Here is a 19,035-nt window from a genome sequence, read left to right as displayed (position 1 = left end):
CCCTTCCCCTCCTCCTCCTCCTCCTCCTCCCGCCGGCGCCGGAGCCGCCACGCCGCCGCCATGGAGCTCATCACCATCCTAGAGAAGACGGTCTCGCCGGGTAGGGCGCGGGCTGAGGGCTGAGGGCGCCGGGGCGGGCAGGCCCGGCGGGGCCGGGCGGGGCGGAGGCCGCGCAACCCGCGGGGCGGCCGAGGCGGCGCCCGCAGCCCCGGGGAGGGCGTGGGCGGCGGGAGAGGCCGCGGGGCAGGCGGGAACCGTGGCGGCGGGGAGGCTCCTGGGCACGGTGAGGAGCGCGCTCGGAGCCTGAGGGCCCGGGCGGTTGGGCCGCGGCTGACGCCGGTTTCCCCCTCCGCAGACTGCTCGGAGCTCGAGGCGGCGCAGAAGTTCCTGGAGCAGGCGGCCATCGAGAACCTGGTGAGCGCTCGGCGCGGCCCCGGGGGTGGCGGGGCCGGCGCTGCCCCGAGCGCTCCGCGGCCTCCCCCGCCCCGCCCGGCTCGGCCCGGCCCGGCCCGGCCGCCATGGCCGCTGCCGCCCCTGCCCGCGCCCGGCGGCCGCGCGGGCCAATCACAGCGCGCCCTGCGGGCTCGGCAGCCAATCAGCGCGCGGCGCCGGGCCGGGGGGCGGGGCCGGTGCGGGAGCGGCCGCGGGCCATGTGCGGCCACCGCGGCCATCGCGGCCCCGGGCGCCGCCCGGTCCTAAAGCCCGGCTGCCCTCGGGGACCCCGGCCCGGCCCCGCCGGCCGCTTCCAGCCCCCGCGAGAGCCCTGCTAGGCCCCAGTGCCCGCCCGACCCCCGCCCAGTCCCTCTGCCCGCTCCCGCCCTCCGCGGGACCCCCGGCCGGTTCTAGCGCCCGGTCCTTACGGGACCCTCTCCCAGGCCCGCTGTCCGCGGAGTCCCTGCCCAGTCCTGCTGCCCGGTTTTAGTGCCCGGTCCTGCCGCCCGTGGGACCCCCGCCCAGTCCTGCTGCCCGGTTCTGGTACCCTCGGGACCCCTGTCCGGTCCTGCTGACCGCCGCATCCCCTCGAGACCCCAGCCCGGGCGGGATCGGAGCTTCGGGAGCCTGGGGAGGAGCTCGGGGGCCTCCGGTGGGGGAGGGAGGCTCGGCTGGGCAGGGGGAGTTGCATCTGCGGTGACTTTAAAAAATGTGAGGAGGAAAAGAAATCTGGAAAAAAGGAAAGAAATAGGGGCGAAAAAAGCCCAAACTCCTGGGTGTATCGCTGTGCTGGAGAGGGGGATTTGCTGCTGGTGGTGCTGGAGAAGGTTTTTGCTTAGTCAAGGTGTGGGGCTGCAGCTCTGGCTGCTCCTTGCAGGGCTGGGGAGCACTGGGGGATGCTGGGCCCCGGTGTCTCGGTGCTGTCCTTGTCACACCGCCGTTATCACCCCCAAAAGTGTCACCTGTCACCCCAGCAGCGGTTCCCTCCCCGGGCCTGCTGTGAGCTGGGAAAGCCACAGGGGTTCTGCGTTTCTGCTGCTGTTGGAGGGAGTGTGAAGCCCCCTCGGCAGCGGCGTTGATGCAGCCTTTGTGCTGAACCTCGGTTTGGAGTGAAAAATCCTCTGGATTGGTGCTGCTGGAGTGTCAGGAGCCTCCAGTTGAGCCTGGAGTGGCAGGGCTGTGTGGAGTGAGGGATTTCGGGGTGATGGGCAGGAGCTGCTCGTGGTCCTGATTTCCAGGTGTTGGGAGGAGCCGGGGCAGATGTGGGTTTTCATTTTCCAAACTTTCGTTTTGTCCTCTTTGCCTTGTGGGATTGCTCCGAGCTTTCATTTTTTCCTTTGCTTTGTGAGAGGCAGGACTGGCTGAGAGCAGAGCTTGGGCTGGCACTGAGGATTTGTGTGGGAAAGGGCCGAGTCCTGGAGGAGGATGAGGGTGGGGATGAAGCAGGAGGATGAGGATGTGGAATCCAGGCCTGTCCCCAGCACGGGATGGGTGGGAAGAGCATCTGGAGCATCTCCCAGTTCCCTGATGGAGCCTCCTGCTCTTCCTCATCCCCCTTCCTCCTCCTCCTCTCCACCCCTAATTTCTCCCTTTTAGCTAATTAATTTTTCCCTTTTAGCTAATTTCTCCCTTTCTACCTGAGCTGTTCCCTGACACCTCTGCAGGTGGGAGCCAGCTCAGGCACATCTGCCTTGGCTTTCTCTCTCGAGTCTGGGAGCTTCCATGTGATGCTGCTCATTTTTTAAAGCTGAATTTAACCCCCAAAACCTCACAAAAATGCAAATTTTCCCTGCTAATTTATGGGTGAGAAACCCAAAGGTTTCCTCCACCTGTGAATTTCAGGAGTTTTCTTGTCCAAGGTGGCAGCAACACTTCTGGCTTGTCCTGTGAACTGATTCTGGCTGGCTCCTCACTCGTAATAAAATCAGAGTTTAAAATTTGTTTTTGTTTAAAATTTGGTGGGTTCTGCTTGTAGGATTTATTCTGTTGCATTAAACTGAGTCTATTTCTAAAGCCTCACACCCATCCCTTTAAGTTTTCCCCCATTTTTTGACCCCAAATTCTGCAGTTTAAACGTTGAAGAGTTGGGGATGGAACAACTAAAATGGATTTTATTTCAAAAGCTTGGCTTGGGCATTGAAAACGTGGAGTTCAAGGCACTGGAGTTGTTTGTTGAACTTCTGAATGTTGGGTTAGTTTGAAAAATGCGTTTTTGGTTTCCCAAAATCTTTTAAGATTAAGGAATTTTTAAAAAAAATTGTATTTTAAGATTTCTTAAGTGATTCTAGAAATGGGTTTATTGTAAAAAAAGTTGAAGATTTTTAGGAAAATCACATTTCTGCTCGGTGTAAAAAGGTTTGGGAAGGGATGCATCTGCTCCCACTGTTTCCTAGGAAGGATTTTCTGGGCAGGCAAAAAGCTTTTGAGGAAAAATATTCAGGAAAAATAAAACTTCCCTGCTCAGACTTAACTTCAGAGAAACCTCTGAAATGTGAAGAAATTAAGAAATGTTTGAAAGAAAAAAAGGTTTAAAAGGAAAGGTTTTAGCAGAGGGGGTGGCAGCAATGCCAGGGGGTTTTGTGTGCACTCAGGTGGTTTTTTGGGGGGGTTTATGATGATTTTGAAGGGTTTGTGATGATTTTGAAGGGTTTATGATGATTTTGGGGGGGTTTATGATGATTTTGAAGGGTTTGTGATGATTTTGATGGGTTCATCATGATTTTGGGGGGTTTGTGATGATTTGGGGGGGTCAATCATCATCATTTTGGGGAGTTAATGATGATTTTTGGGGGTCAGTCATCCTTTTGATCAGCAGAGAGTTCAGAGTGTCACAAATCAGAGATTCCAGATTTCACCAATCCCAGTTCGTGTGTGGAACCACCGCAACAACAAACAGGGAATTCCTCCTTTTCCACACTAAATTCCCACCCAGAAAACTCTTTTTTTTTTTTGTTTGTTTTTTGTTTTTAACCCCATAAATCCATTTATTTAAAGAAATTCTCAGGGCAGGGAAGGTAACTGTGCTTCAGTGTCAGCTCTTAAAAAAAAAAATCTCATCGGAGCTTCCGGCGCTTCTTGTGAGGAGCTTAACCCTTAATCTGGGCCTAGCTCCGGGGGGGGGGTGGCTTTGTGAGGGTGACCAGGGGAGATTTTTGGGGTGTCTAGGGTGGGGGGGGGGGTCTGATCCCGTTGTTTTCACAGCCAACTTTCCTGGTGGAACTGTCCAAAGTGCTGGCCAACCCCGGGAACAGCCAGGTGGCGCGCGTGGCCGCGGGGCTGCAGATCAAGAACTCGCTGACCTCCAAGGATCCCGACATCAAGGCCCAGTACCAGCAGAGATGGCTCGCCATCGACGCCAACGCCCGCAGGGAGGTCAAGAACTTTGTGAGTCCTTGCCTTTTGTTTCCTTTTTTCCCACTTTTTTTTTTTTTTTTTTTCCTCATTTTGAGAAGGGGTCAGCGAGGGATTTGGTCCGGTTTAAAAAGTTTTGTCGTAGACGACGCCGGGAGTTGATTTCGTGCCTGGGGAGTTTTGGGGTGGGATTTGGAGAAAGATCTTCCTGAAGAGGTGGGTTGGGTGCTGGGATTGCTCCCCATGGGATGGTTGTGATCCCAGAACTCTCAGGGCTCCTGGAGTTTTGGGGTTGGATTTATTGAGTTTTGGATGTTATGGGTTGGGTTTGTTGGGTTGGAGTGAGTTTGTTGAGTTGGAGTTTAAATTGGATTTTGGGGTTTCCTCCAGAGGGTGTTTGAGCACTGGGACAGCTCCCCATGGAATGATCCTGATCCCAAACCTCTGAGAGCTCCAGGAGTTTGGGATTAGATTTACTGAATTACGGATATTATGGGTTGGATTTGTTGGGTTGGAGTTTGAGTTGGGTTTTGGGGTTTCCCCCAGAGGGTTTTTGGGCACTGGGGCAGCTCCCCATGGAATGGTTGTGATCCCAGAACTCTCAGAGCTGCTGGAGTTTGGGGTTGGATTTATTGAGTTATGGATTGAGTTTGTTGGGTTGGAGTTTAAATTGGATTTTGGGGTTTCCTCCAGAGGGTGTTTGAGCACTGGGACAGTTCCCCATGGAATGGTTGTGATCCCAAACCTCTGAGAGCTCCAGGACTTTGGGGTTGGATATTTGGATTGGAGTTTGAGTTGGATTTTGGGGTTTCCTCCAGAAGAATTTTGGGCACTGGGACAGTTCCCTGTGGAATGATCCTGGTCCCAAACCTCTGAGAGCCCCAGGAGTTTGGGGTTGGAGTTTGATTTGAATTTTAGGGTTTCCCCCAGAGTGTTGTTGGGCTCTGGAGCAGCTCCCCATGGAATGGTTGCGATCCCAAAGCTGCCTGAGCTCCAGGGTTGGATTTTGAGTTGGGTTTTGGGGTTTCCTCCAGAAGATTTTTGGGCACTGGGACAGTTCCCTGTGGAGGGGTTGTGATCCCAGACCTCTGAGAGCTCCAGGAGTTTTGGGATGGATATTTGGGTTGGAGTTTGAGTTGGATTTTGGGGTTTCCCCCAGAGGATGTTGAAGCACTGGGACAACTCCCCATGGGATGATCCTGATCCCAAACCTCTGAGAGCTCCAGGAGTTTGGGGTTGGAGTTTGATTTGGATTTTGGGGTTTCCCCCAGAGGGTTTTTGGGCTGTGGAGCAGCTCCCCATGGGATGATCCTGATCCCAAACCTCTGAGAGCTCCGGGAATGTTTGGGCAGCGCTGCCAGGGCTGCCCAGGGTGGGATTTTGGGGTGTCCTGCAGGGATGGGAGCTGGGCTGGGTGATCCCTGTGGGTCCCTTCCAGCTCAGGATTTTCTGGGATTTATGGAACGTTGCAGTAGGACAGGGGAGGATGGTTTGAAAGTGGGAGAGGATTGATTGGAGATGAGCTCAAAAAGGAAGAAGTTTTCCCAGTGAGGCTCTAAAAACCCTGCAGGGATTTCCCAGAGCAGCCGTGGCTGCCCCTGGATCCCTGGGAGTGTCCCAGGCCAGGCTGGGATGGGGGAAAATCTTCCTGGATGGGATTTGAGCTCCCTTCCCACCCAAACCATTCCAGAATTCTGTGGCTCAGCTTGGTTTTTCAGGAAATGCTTTTTGAGGAAGATTTTTTCCTTCCTTTTCTGAGGAAGAGCTTCCCCAAGTGCTCTCCAATCCCCATCAACACCTTGGAAACGCTCTGGGGCTGAACAACATCCACAGGAGTCCAAGGAAGATTGAAGGGTGGAAAATTGGGAAAAAAATTGCAAATTCCAGATAGAAAATCAGGCAAAAATTGGGGTGTTTTCCCGAGGATCCTTTTGTGTCCTGTGCCAGTTGGAGTTCAGAGCCTGCACAGACAGAAGTGGTGGCTCAGTGGTTTTTGTTTTGTTTGGTTCTTTTTTTTTTTTTTTTTTTTTTTTTTTTTTCTGGCTGATGGGAGCAAAAAGCGGTGCTGGGATTTGTGCAGCGCTCTGTGATTGATTCAGCTCAGCCCCCTGAGCTTTTATTTTTATTTTTTTTTCTGTGTGTGTGTGTTAATAGAATCTCTATAATCCCTGAATTATTTGGATTGGGAGAACTTGGAAATTCCATCCATTCCCAATTTTCCCTTATCCCAGGGTGCTCCCAACCCAATCCAGGCTGGCCTTGGACATTGCAGGGATCCAGGGGCAGCCACACCAGAGGGATAAATTTGGGTGAGAGATGATGGAGCACCTTTGATCCTTTTATTTCCATGGAATTTTACTGGGATCAGGAACTCTCCTGGTGCATTGAAATCCAACGATTTGTTGATGTTTTCAAAATCAAAAATACAACATTGAGGTGGAAACTTGGAAAATGAAAATGTGCAACTGGAAATGCTGATAAAATTCATCCCACTCCCTGCAGTTTTTAGAGGAAATGTTGTTGGTGTGGAGCTGGAAATGCTGAAAAAATGAATCCCCATTTCTTTGTTTTTTAAAGAAATTTTTATTGGTGAACAATCAAAAATAGAGAGAAAATGCAAATCCCTCTTTTCATTTTTTTATAGAAAATATTATTGGTGTTCAAGTGGCAATGGTAAAAAAAAAAAGCATTTCTATTGTTTTTTTTTAGTTATTGGTTTATAACTGGGAATTCTGAAAAAACTCATCCCATGTCCTTCCATTTTTTAGAGAAAGTTGTTGGTGTCCACCTAAAAATGATGGAAAAATGCAAATCACTCCCTCTGTTTTTAAAAAAGAATTTTATTGGTGAATGACTGGGAAATGCTGAAAAAAAAAATCCCTGTATTTTTTAAAGGAAGTGTTATTGGTGTATAACTACAAATGATGGAAAAATGAAAGTCCATCCCTCTTTTAAAAAAAAAAAAGTTCTTGGAATGGCTGGGAAATGCTGTAAAAATCTCAGTTTTTTAAAAGTGTTATTGGTGTATAACTGAAAATGAAGGAAAAATGAAAATTGACTGCTTTATTTTCTGAAAAAAAATTGAAAAATTGAAAAAAAACTGAAAAATTTTCTTGGTGTGTAACAGGAAAAGCTGAAAAAATCAGGGAGGGATTTTTCTCCCTCCATTTTTTTAAGGAAAAATTCTCAAATTCCACCACCACAAATCCTCCTGATCAATCCCACTGCACACCAAAACCACCCAGATTATTCCAGCATTAAAAATTCACACTTTTGGGCCGAATTTAACCTCCATTTCTCCAATTTTTAACCATTTTTTTTTTTTTTAACCACAAGCTGGAACCTCCCCATCCCCACCAGCAATTTTCCCGGTACAATCCGAGCCGTTCGCGGCACGAGATGAAGGATTTGGGATTTTTTTTTTTTTTTAATTTTTTTTTTTTTTTTTTTTTGTCCCTCTGCCAGGTGCTGCAGACCCTGGGCACCGAGACGTACCGGCCCAGCTCGGCGTCGCAGTGCGTGGCCGGCATCGCGTGCGCCGAGATCCCCATGAACCAATGGCCGGAGCTGATCCCACAGCTGGTGGCCAACGTCACCAACCAGCACAGCACCGAGCACATGAAGGAGTCCACGCTCGAGGCCATCGGTTACATCTGCCAGGACATCGTGAGTGCGCCGGGGAGGGCTCGGGGAACGGGGTTAAAAAAAAAAAAAAAAAAATTCAAAAGAAAATAAATAATAACGACGCGGGGTTTAGGATATCCCGGATCGGGATGGGTTGGGTTTGTTTGGTTGAGTTTGTTGGGTTTATTGGGGTGGGTTGAGTTTGTTGGGTTGGGTTTATTGGGTTAGGTTGAGCTGGTTGAGTTTGTTGGGGGTTGAGTTTGGTGGCTTGAGTTGGTTGGGGGTTGAGTTTGTTGGGGGTTGAGTTTGTTGGGGGTTGAGTTTGGTGGGGGTTGAGTTTGTTGGGGGTTGAGTTTGGTGGGGGTTGAGTTGGTTGGGGGTTGAGTTGGTTGGGGGTTGAGTTTGTTGGGGGTTGAGTTTGGTGGGGGTTGAGTTTGTTGGGGGTTGAGTTTGGTGGGGGTTGAGTTGGTTGGGGGTTGAGTTGGTTGGGTTGAGTTGGTTGGGGGTTGAGTTGGTTGGGTTGAGTTGGTTGGGTTGAGTTGGTTGGGTTGAGTTGGTTGGGTTGAGTTGGTTGGGTTGAGTTGGTTGGGGGTTGAGTTGGTTGGGTTGAGTTGGTTGGGTTGAGTTGGTTGGGTTGAGTTGGTTGGGTTGAGTTGGTTGGGGGTTGAGTTGGTTGGGTTGAGTTGGTTGGGTTTTGGGCTTGTTGGGTTTGTTGGATTGGGTTGAGTTGGTTGGGTTGAGCTGATTGGGTTTATTGGGGTGGGTTGAGTTTGTTGGGTTTTGAGTTTGTTGGGTTTTTGAGTTTGGTGGGTTGGGTTTGTTGGGTTTTGGGTTTGTTGGATTTTTGACTTGTTGGGTTTTGGGTTTGTTGGGTTTTGAGTTTGTTGGGTTTTGAGTTTGTTTGGGTTTGGGCTGGTTGGGTTTGTTGGATTGCGTTGAGTTTGTTGGGTTGGGCTTGTTGGATTTCTGGGTTGTTGGATTTTTAGGTTGTTGGGTCGGGCTTGTTGGGTTTTGGGGTTGTTTGGTTGAGTTGGTTGGGTTGAGCTCTTTGGGTTTATTGGGGTGGGTTGAGTTTGTTGGGTTTTGAGCTTGTTGGGTTTTGGGTTTGTTGGGTTGGGTTGGGTTTGTTTGTTGGATTTTTGGGTTGTTGGGTTGGGTTTGTTGGGTTTTGGGGTTGTTGGATTTTTGAGCTGTTGGATTTTTGGGTTTGTTGGATTTTGGGTTTGTTTGGTTGGGTTGGGTTTGTTTGGTGTCGGGTTTGTTGGATTTTGGGGTTTGTTGGGTTTTTGAGTTGTTGACTTTGGGGCTTGTTGGGTTGAGTTTGTTGGATTTTGGGTTGGTTGGATTTTTGGGTTTGTTGGGTTTTGGGGTTGTTTGGTTGGGTTGTTGGGTTGGGTTTTTGGGTTTGTTGAATTTTTGAGGTTTGGGATTGTTGGGTTGAGTTTGTTGGATTTTTGGGTTGTTGGATTTTTGGGTTGTTGGGTTTTGAGTTGTTGGTTTTGGGCTCGTTGGGTTTTGGGTTGGGTTTTTGGATTGGACTCTGGTTTGGTTTTGAGTTTGTTGGGTTTAGGGTTGGATTTTTGGGGTTTGGGGTTTGGGTTTTGGGGTTTGGGGTTTGTTGGATTTTGGGGGTTTGGGGTTTGTTGGATTTTGCCTTTGTTGGGTTGGATTTGTTGGATTTGGTTTAGGGTTGGACTTTTTTGGGTTGGACTTTAGGTTTAATTTTGAGTTTTTTGGGATTTTAGTTTGGGTTTAGGCTTGGATTTAGGGTTGGATTATTGGGGGTTGGATTTTCCCAGCGTTAAGAATTCCCAGATTTCCAGGATAATTTGAATTTCCTGGAGGGAAATTTCCATGAGGGAATATTTCTGTTTTTGAGGGAATATTTCTGTTTTTGAGGGAATATTTCTGTTTTTGAGGGAATATTTCTCTTTTTGAGTGATTTTTTAAATTTGGATTTTATTTGGATTTTTTAATTTGGATTTTTTATTTGGATTTTTTAATTTGGATTCTATTTGGATTTTTTAATTTGGATTTTATTTGCATTTTTTAATTTGGATTTTATTTGCATTTTTTATTTGGATTTTTTTTATTTGGATTTTATTTTCAAGGGATTGGTTTCACTGAGGAGAAAAACAAAATAAAAAAGGAAATTTGGTTGTGAGAAATCCCTGGAATTCTGCAGGGTTTGTTCCTTTTTTTTTTTTTTTTTTTTTTTTTTGCAGGTCCAGGCACTGTGAATTTTTTTTTCTGTGTCTGAAAAAAAAAAAAATTTGGAAAATTTCCCACTTGAAAATCTCTGCCCAAATCCAGAAATTATTTGGAAATCAAATTTTTGAACTTTTAATGAATGGAATCAAATCCTGGAGTTTGTTTGATTTATTTGGTTTTTTTTTTTTTTAATTTGGATTTCTGGAGGAATTTATTCTCAGTTTTTTCCTTCCCATCCCAGCAACTGCAGGAATTTATTTTTTTTTTTCCTCATTATTTCTTGGTTTATCCTAAAATTTTCCTGACTTATCCTAAAAATTTTTATTTGTAGATTTTAGCAAAAATAATTTAAAAAAATATAAAAATTCGTTTTATCTGTCGATTTTGCTGCTTGAAAACACGAAAAAAACCCTTTAAATCTTGAATAACTTTATGAATATTTTAAATTTTTTTTTAATTTTTTTTTTATTTTTTTTTTTAATTTTTTTTTTAGGATCCAGAGCAGCTCCAGGACAAATCCAATGAAATCCTGACTGCCATAATCCAGGGGATGAGGAAGGAGGAGCCCAGCAACAACGTGAAGCTCGCAGCCACCAACGCTCTCCTCAACTCCCTGGAGTTCACCAAAGCAAACTTTGACAAAGAGGTGAGAAATGGGGGAAAAAATGGGAAAAAATTGGGGAAAAATTGGGAAAAAATTGGGGAAAAGTGGGGAAAATTTGGGGGAAAAATGGAAAAAAATTGGGATAAAATGGGAAAAAAATCGGCAAAAAAAAATGGTAAAAAAGGGCAAAAAATCGTAGAAAATTGGCAAAAAAAAAGGCAAAAAATTAGTAAAAGATTGGCAAAAAATCGGCAAAAAAATGGCAAAAAATAGCAAAAAATTCACCAAAAATTCACCAAAAATTGGCAAAAAAAAAAAAAAGCAAAAAATTGGCAAAAAAAATCGGCAAAAAAATTGGCAAAAAAATTCACAAGAAATTGGCAAACAAATTCACCAAAAATTCACAAAAAATTGGCAAAAAAAGGGCAAAAAATGGCAAAAAAAGCGGCAAAAAAATCGCAAAAAATTCACCAAAAATTGGCAAAAAATTCACCAAAAATTCACAAAAAATTCGAAAAAATTCACCAAAAGTTCACCCAAAATTGGCAAAAAAGTCACAAAAAATTGGCAAAAAAGTCACCAAAAGTTCACAAAAATTGGCAAAAAATTCACCAAAAATTCACAAAAATTGGCAAAAAATTCCCCAAGAATTCACCAAAAATTGGCAAAAAATTGACCCAAAAATTGGCAAAAAAGTCACAAAAAATTGGCAAAAAATTGGCCAAAAAAAAAAAAAAAGGCAAAAAAAAGCGCCAAAAATTGGCAAAAAATTCACCCAAAATTGGCAAAAAATTCACCCAAAATTGGCAAAAAAAATTCCAAAAAAATTCCCCCAAAAATAAAAAAAAATCCCAAAAAAATAAAAAAAAATCCCCCTCAAAATCCCAAAAAAATCCCCCAAAATCCAAAAAATTCCCCAAAAAATCCAAAATAACGCTGAAAAAATTCCCCAAAAATTCCTCAAAAAAAATCCCCAAAAAATCCCAAAAAATTCCTCAAAAAATCCCCAAAAATTCCCCAAAAAATTTTAAAAAAAATTTCAAAAAAATCCCAAAAAATTCCCCCAAAAAAATCCCTAAAATTGCCCTGCAGTGGCCGTGCAGGTCCGTGATGAGCGTTCATGCACCACGCTGAGAATTCCTGCAGAAATCCCAGAGTGAGCTGAGACCTGCACGCGCCTTTTCTGGGATTCTCTGGGATTTTCTTGGGATTTTCTTGGGATTTTCTTGGGATTTTCTTGGGATTTTCTTGGGATTTTTGTGGATTTTTCCGGGATTTTTCCGGAATTTTCGTGCGATTTTCGTGGGATTTTTCTGGGATTTTTCCTGGATTTTTCTGGAATTTAACTGGAATTTTCCTGGAATTTTTCTGGAATTTTTGTGGGATTTTTCTGGAGTTTTCCTGGGATTTTCCTGGAATTTAACTGGAATTTTCCTGGATTTTTCTGGAATTTTTGTGGGATTTTCCTGGGATTTTCCTGGAATTTAACTTGAATTTTCTTGGGATTTTTCCGAGATTTTCTTGGAATTTTCTTGGAATTTAACTTGTATTTTCCTGGGGTTTCCCTGGGATTTTCCTGGAGTTTTCCTGGATTTTCGTGGATTTTTCCTGGGATTTTCTTGGAATTTTCCTGAGATTTTCGTGGGATTTTTCTGGGATTTTTCTTGGGATTTTCCTGGAATTTTCCTGGATTTTTCCTGGAATGTTTCTGGGGTTTTCCTGGACTTTTCCTGGAGTTTTCCTAGGATTTTCCCGGGATTTTCTTGGAGTTTCCTTGGGATTTTCTGGGATTTTCTTGGGATTTTGCTGGATTTTTCTGGAATTTTCATGGGATTTTTCTGGATTTTTCCTGGGATTTTCCCAGAATTTTCTTGGAATTTTTCTGGGATTTTCATGGGATTTTCTGGGATTTTCGTGGGATTTTCCTGAGATTTTTCTGGAATTTTCCTGGGATTTTCTTGGAATTTTCCTGGGATTTTCTTGGGATTTTTCCGAGATTTTCCTGGAGTTTTCCTGGGATTTTCCTGGAATTTAACTTGAATTTTCCTGGGGTTTCCCTGGGATTTTGCTGGAGTTTTTCTGGGATTTTCCCGGGATTTTCTTGGAATTTTCGTGGGATTTTTCTGGAGTTTTCCTGGGATTTTCCTGGATTTTTCCTAGATTTTTCCTGGGATTTTCCTGGGATTTTCCTGGAATTTAACTTGAATTTTCTTGGGGTTTCCCTGGGATTTTCCTGGAGTTTTTCTGGGATTTTCTTGGAATTTTCATGGGATTTTTCCTGGATTTTTTTTGAATTTTCCTGGAGTTTTCGTGGGATTTCTCTGGGATTTTTCCTGGCACTTTCCTGGATTTTTCCTGGGATTTTCCCGGGATTTTTCTGGAATTTAACTGGAATTTTCCTGGATTTTTCTGGAATTTTCGTGGAATTTTCCCAGCGTTGTCGCGGAGTTTTCCCGGGATTTTCCTGGGATCTTCATGGGATTTTCCTGAAATTTTCTTCTTGGAATTTTCTAGGAATTTCCCTGGATTTTTCTGGGTTTTTCCTGGGATTTTCCCGGAATTTACTTGGAATTTTCCCGGGATTTTCCTGGGGTTTCCCTGGGATTTTCTTGGGATTTTCCTGCGATTTTCCTGGAATTTTTCTGGATTTTTCCTGGAATTTTCTTGGAATTTTCCTGGAATTTTCCTGGGATTTTCTTGGAATTTTCTTGGAATTTTCCTGGATATTTCTGGGATTTTCCTGGAGTTTTCCTTCGATTTTCCTGGCATTTTTCTGGAATTTTCCTGAATTTTTCCTGGGATTTTTCATGGGATTTTCCTGAAATTTTCCCGGAGTTTTCTTGGAATTTTCCTGAGATTTTCCTGAAATTTTTCTGGAATTTTCCTGGAATTCTGGGAATCTTCAGGGGAGGGGAGCAGTGACCTTTTATTCCCTTTTATTCCCTTTTATTCCCTTTTATTTTCCTTTTTTAAATTTTTTTTTTTCCCTTTTTCAACTTTTTTTTCTCCCCTTTTTTTTCCCCCTTCTCCTCCCTTTTTTTCCTTTTCCCCCTTTTCCCTTTTTCCTTATTTTTTCCCCCCTTTTTTTCCCTTTTTTCCCCCTTTTCCCTGTTTTTTTTTTTAATTCTGGAGTTCTGCTGTGTCTTTATTTTGGAGAGCCTTGAGGTGGAAATTTGGGATCCCCATTTTGGGGAAAGGAAAAATTTGCATTTTGGGAGAAGAAAGAAAAAAATTCCCGTTTTGGGATGGAAATATTCCCATTTTAGGAGAAAAAAATCCTGTTTTTGAGTAGAATTATTCCCATTTTGGGAAGGAAATATTCCCATTTTTGAGTAGAAATATTCCCATTTTTGAGTGGAAATATTCCCATTTTAAGTAGAATTATTCCCATTTTTAACTCTAAATATTCCCATTTTTAAGTAGAATTATTCCCATTTTTAAGTAGAATTATTCCCATTTTTTAGTGGAAATATTCCCATTTTGGACTAGAAATATTCCCATTTTTGAGTAGAATTATGACAAGAAATATTCCTATTTTAACTCTAAATATTCCCATTTTTAACTCTAAATATTCCCATTTTTAGTAGAATTATTCCCATTTTAAGTAGAATTATTCCCATTTTCTCTATAATCCTCATTCCCATCAGCCACTTCTCCCCTCACCCCATTAAATCCCATTCCCATCTTGTAAGAAAACCCCAAAAAAACCCCCCAAAACCCCTTTTTTTAATTAAAAAACCCCTTTATAATTTCCTTTTTATTTCTATTTTTCCCCCCAGTCTGAAAGGCACTTTATCATGCAGGTCGTGTGTGAAGCCACACAATGCCCAGACACCAGGGTGAGTGACACCAAAAAAAAAAAAAAAAAAATTCCTTTTTTTTTTTTTTTTACCAATGAAATATTTCCAAAAAATCATTAAAAAATTCAAAAATAATTTGATTTTTTTTTTTAAATTTTCTGCTGCAGGTTCGAGTGGCTGCCCTGCAGAACCTGGTGAAGATCATGTCCCTTTATTATCAATACATGGAGACCTACATGGGCCCTGCCCTCTTTGCTGTGAGTTTTTATTGCAGGAAATTCCAATTATTTCTCTTTTTTTTTATCCTTTGTGTCGCTGGGGTATTTCTCTGATTTTTTTTTTCTCTTATGTTTTATTTATTTCTCTGATTTTTTTTTCTATTTATATTTTATTTATTTTATTTATTTCTCTGATTTTTTTTCTATTCATATTTTTATTTATTACATTTATTTCTCTCATTTTTCTCTCTTTGTATTTTATTTATTTCATTTATTTCTCTGGTTTTCCCCCATTTGTATTTTATTTATTTCATTTATTTCTCTGATTTTTCTCTATTTATATTTTTATTTATTTCATTTATTTCTGTTTTTTTGTCTATTTATATTTTATTTATTTCATTTATTTGTCTGATTTTTCTTCCATTTGTATTTTATTTATTTCATTTATTTCTCTGTTTTTTGTCTATTTATATTTTATTTATTTTATTTATTTCTCTGATTTTTCTCTATTTATATTTTATTTATTTCATTTATTTGTCTGATTTTTCTCTATTTATATTTTTATTTATTTCATTTATTTCTCTGATTTTTCTTCTATTTGTATTTTATTTATTTTATTTATTTCTCTGATTTTTTCTCTATTTATATTTTATTTATTTCATTTATTTCTCTGATTTTTCTTCTATTTATATTTTTATTTATTTCATTTATTTCTCTGATATTTCTTCTATTTGTATTTTATTTATTTCATTTCATTTATTTTTTTCTCTATTCATATTTTTATTTATTACATTTATTTCTCTGATTTTTCTCTATTTATATCTTTATTTATTTTATTTATTTCTCTGATTTTTCCCTATTTATATTTTTATTTATTTTATTTATTTCTCTGATTTTTCTTCTATTTATATTTTATTTATTACATTTATTTGTCTGATTTTTCCCTATTTATATTTTATTTATTTTATTTATTTCTCTGATTTTTTCTCTATTTATATTTTTATTTATTTCATTTATTTGTCTGGTTTTTTTCTCTATGTTTTATTTATTTCGTTTATTTCTCTGATTTTTCTTCTATTTGTATTTCATTTATTACATTTATTTCTGGGTTTTTTCTCTATTTATATTTTATTTATTTCATTTATTTCTCTGATTTTCCCCCGTTTGTATTTTTATTTCTCGTTTTTTTGTTGATTTTTTGTGGTTATTTTTGTTCATTTGTTCATGATTTTTTGGTGATTTTTTTTATTTTTTGCTGATTTTTTTGTTGATTTTTGTTGATTATTTTTGTTGATTTTCAGTTTATTTTTTTCTGATTTATTGTTAATTTTCACCTGATTTTTTTGTGATTTTTTTTTTAATTTTTTGTAGATTTTCTGTTGATTTTTTTGTTAATTTTCAGCTGATTTTTTCTGATTTTTTTTTATGTTTTGTAGATTTTCACCTGATTTTTTTCTGATTTTTTTTCATTTTTTTGGTAGATGTTCACCTGATTTTTTTCTGATTTTTTTTATTTTTTGTTGATTTTTCTGTTGATTTTTTGTAGATTTTCAGCTGATTTTTTTCTGATTTTTTTTTTATTTTTTTGGTAGATTTTCTGTTGATTTATTGTTAATTTTCAGCTGATTTTTTAATGCTTTATTGTTAATTTTCACCTGATTTTTTTGTGATTTTTTTTTAATTTTTTGTAGATTTTCTGTTGATTTTTTTGTTAATTTTCAGCTGATTTTTTCTGATTTTTTTTTTATGTTTTGTAGATTTTCACCTGATTTTTTTCTGATTTTTTTTTAAATTTTTTTGTAGATTTTCCCCTGATTTTTTTCTGATTTTTTTTTTATTTTTTTGGTAGATTTTCTGTTGATTTATTGTTAATTTTCAGCTGATTCTTTCTGATTTATTGTTAATTTTCACCTGATTTTTTTCTGATTTTTTTAATATTTTCTGTAGTTTTTCTGTTGATTTTTTTGTAGATTTTCAGCTGATTTTTTCTGATTTATTGTTAATTTTCACCTGATTTTTTAATGCTTTTTTGTTAATTTTAAGCTCATTTTTTTAATGCTTTATTGATAATTCTCACTTGATTTTTCCTGATTTTTTTTCATTTTTTTGTCGATTTTCACCTGATTTTTTTTTATTTTTTTTTTTTATTTTTTCTGTGAATTTCCCATTGATTTTTTTGTAGATTTTCAGCTGATTTTTTTCTGTGTTTTTTTTATTTTTTGTAGATTTTCAGCTGCTTTTCTGTGAATTTTGTGTGATTTTTTTGTAGATTTTCAGCTGATTTTTTCTGATTTATTGTTGATTTTCAGCTGATTTTTTTGTGATTTTTTTTTATTTTTTGTAGATTTTCTGTTGATTTTTTTTGTTAATTTTCAGCTGATTTTTTCTGATTTATTGTTAATTTTCAGCTGATTTTTTCTGATTTATTGTTAATTTTCAGCTGATTTTTTGTTGATTTTTTTTTTAATTTTTTTTTGTAGATTTTCACCTGATTTTTTTCTGATTTTTTTTTTCATTTTTTTGGTAGATTTTCTATTGATTTTTTTGGTAGATTTTCAGCTGATTTTTTTCTGATTTTTTTTTATTTTTTGTTGATTTTCTGTTGATTTTTTGTAGATTTTCAGCTGATTTTTTTCTGATTTATTGTAAATTTTCAGCTGATTTTTTGTTGATTTTTTTTAATTTTTTTTTTTTTTAGATTTTTCACCTGATTTTTTTCTGATTTTTTTTTTTCATGTTTTTGGTAGATTTTCAGCTGATTTTTTTCTGATTTTTTTTTTATTTTTTGTTGATTTTTCTGTTGATTTTTTTGTAGATTTTCACCTGATTTTTTTCTGATTTTTTAAATATTTTCTGTAGTTTTTCTGTTGATTTTTTTGTAGATTTTCAGCTGATTTTTTTCTGATTTTTTTTTTTTATTTTTTGTAGATTTTCAGCTGCTTTTCTGTGAATTTTGTGTGATTTTTTTTTTAGATTTTCACCTGTTTTTTTCTGACTTATTGTTAATTTTCACCTGTTGTTTTCTGATTTATTGTTAATTTTCATTGATTTTTTCCTGATTTTTTTTTCATTTTTTTGTCGATTTTCACCTGATTTTTTCTGAATTTTTTTTTGATTTTTTCTGTAAATTTCCCATTGATTTTGGGTCGATTTCCAGCAGCTTTTCCGTGCCTTTCCCGTTGATTTCTTTCATTATTTTCCTGTTCCCAGATCACCATCGAGGCCATGAAATCCGACATTGACGAGGTCGCCCTGCAGGGCATCGAGTTCTGGTCCAACGTGTGCGACGAGGAGATGGACCTGGCCATCGAGGCCTCGGAGGTGGGGCTGGGACACTGCAAATCCTGCCTGGAAATACAGAAAAAACTCCCTAAAATACAGAAAAAACATCCCTGAAATACAGAAAAAACATCCCTGAAATGCATAAAAATAATGCCTGGAAATACATGGAAAACATCCCTGAAATACAGAAAAAACATCCCTGAAATGCATAAAAATACTGCCTGAAAATACATAAAAAACTTCCTAAAATACCATAAAAATACTGCCTGGAAATACATGGAAAACATCCCTAAAATACAGAAAAAACCTCCCTGAAATACATAAAAAACATGCCTAAAATACATGAAAAACCTCCCCAAAATACATAAAAATACTGCCTGAAAATACATAAAATCCTGCCTGAAAATCCCCAAAATCCTGCCTGAAAATCCTGAAAATAGTGGCTGAAATTCCTGAAAATAATGTCTGAAAATACATAAAATCCTGCCTGAAAATCACTGAAAATCCTGCCTAAAAATACATAAAAATACTGACTGAAAATACATAAAAATCCCATAAAAATCCTGCCTAAAAATCTTGAAAATCCTGCCTGAAATACATAAAATCCTGCCTGAAAATACATGAAAATCCCATAAAAATCCTGCCTGAAATCCCATAAAAATCCCATAAAAATCCTGCCTAAAATACATAAAAATCCTGCCTGAAAATACATGAAAATCCCATAAAAATCCTGCCTAAAATCCCATAAAAATCCTGCCTGGAAATCACTGAAAATCCTGCCTGAAAATCCTGAAAATTCTTCCTAAAATTCTGTAAAAATTCCATAAAAATTCCCTAAAAATCCTGAAAATCCTGCCTAAAATCCATAAAAATCCTTCCTAAAATCCCATAAAAATCCTGCCTGAAAAACCCTGAAAATCCTGAAAATTCTTCCTAAAATTCCCTAAAAAATCCATTAAAATCCCATTAAAATCCCGCTTAAAATTCCATAAAAATCTTGCTTGAAAATCCTGAAAATCCTCCCTGAAAATCCTGAAAATTCTTCCTAAAATTCCATAAAAATTCCATTAAAATCCCATTAAAATCCCATTAAAATCCCGCTTAAAATTCCATAAAAATCCTGCTTGAAAACCCTGAAAATCTTTCCTAAAATTCCATTAAAATTCCATAAAAATTCCATTAAAATTCTATAAAAATTCCATAAAAATCCCATAAAAAGTCCATAAAAATCCTCCCTAAAAATCCCTGAAAATCCTTTTGTATGGGGCTGGGAATTCCCTGAAAATTCCATAAAAATCCTCCCCTAAAAATAGCGACCAAAATAAAAATTAAATGATATAAAACCTGATCAAACCGTCCATGAAAATTAAAATAAAATGATATAAAACCAGATGAAAATCTCGACAAAAATCAAAATAAAATTACACGAAACCAGATGAAAATCTCGATTAAAATAGAAATAAAATTATATAAAACCAGATGAAAATGTCGATTAAAATAAAAATAAAACTAC

General features: G+C 39.2%; 1 protein-coding gene across 2 annotated transcripts in view; it reads left to right on the top strand.

Annotated features, from left to right (window-relative positions):
• The window catches only part of KPNB1 (karyopherin subunit beta 1), a 47,274-nt gene continuing 28,239 nt past the window's right edge, over positions 1 to 19,035 (top strand). The window contains exons 1-8 of one of the 2 annotated variants that reach the window (XM_088179419.1): positions 1 to 100; positions 356 to 414; positions 3,634 to 3,816; positions 7,249 to 7,449; positions 10,112 to 10,264; positions 14,002 to 14,061; positions 14,190 to 14,279; positions 17,451 to 17,561. In XM_088179419.1, coding sequence (XP_088035545.1) covers positions 61 to 100; positions 356 to 414; positions 3,634 to 3,816; positions 7,249 to 7,449; positions 10,112 to 10,264; positions 14,002 to 14,061; positions 14,190 to 14,279; positions 17,451 to 17,561 — 897 coding nt within the window. In that variant the 5' untranslated portion in view covers positions 1 to 60. The remainder of the gene's footprint in view (positions 101 to 355; positions 415 to 3,633; positions 3,817 to 7,248; positions 7,450 to 10,111; positions 10,265 to 14,001; positions 14,062 to 14,189; positions 14,280 to 17,450; positions 17,562 to 19,035) is intronic. The other variant, XM_088179421.1, reaches the window with a different exon arrangement.

The sequence above is a fragment of the Sturnus vulgaris genome, chromosome 27 (genome assembly GCF_052056855.1).
Source record: "Sturnus vulgaris isolate bStuVul1 chromosome 27, bStuVul1.hap1, whole genome shotgun sequence".
Classification (NCBI taxonomy): domain Eukaryota; kingdom Metazoa; phylum Chordata; class Aves; order Passeriformes; family Sturnidae; genus Sturnus; species Sturnus vulgaris.
The sequence above is the reverse complement of the archived record's forward strand: the minus strand, read 5'-3'. Positions and strand labels throughout refer to the sequence as shown.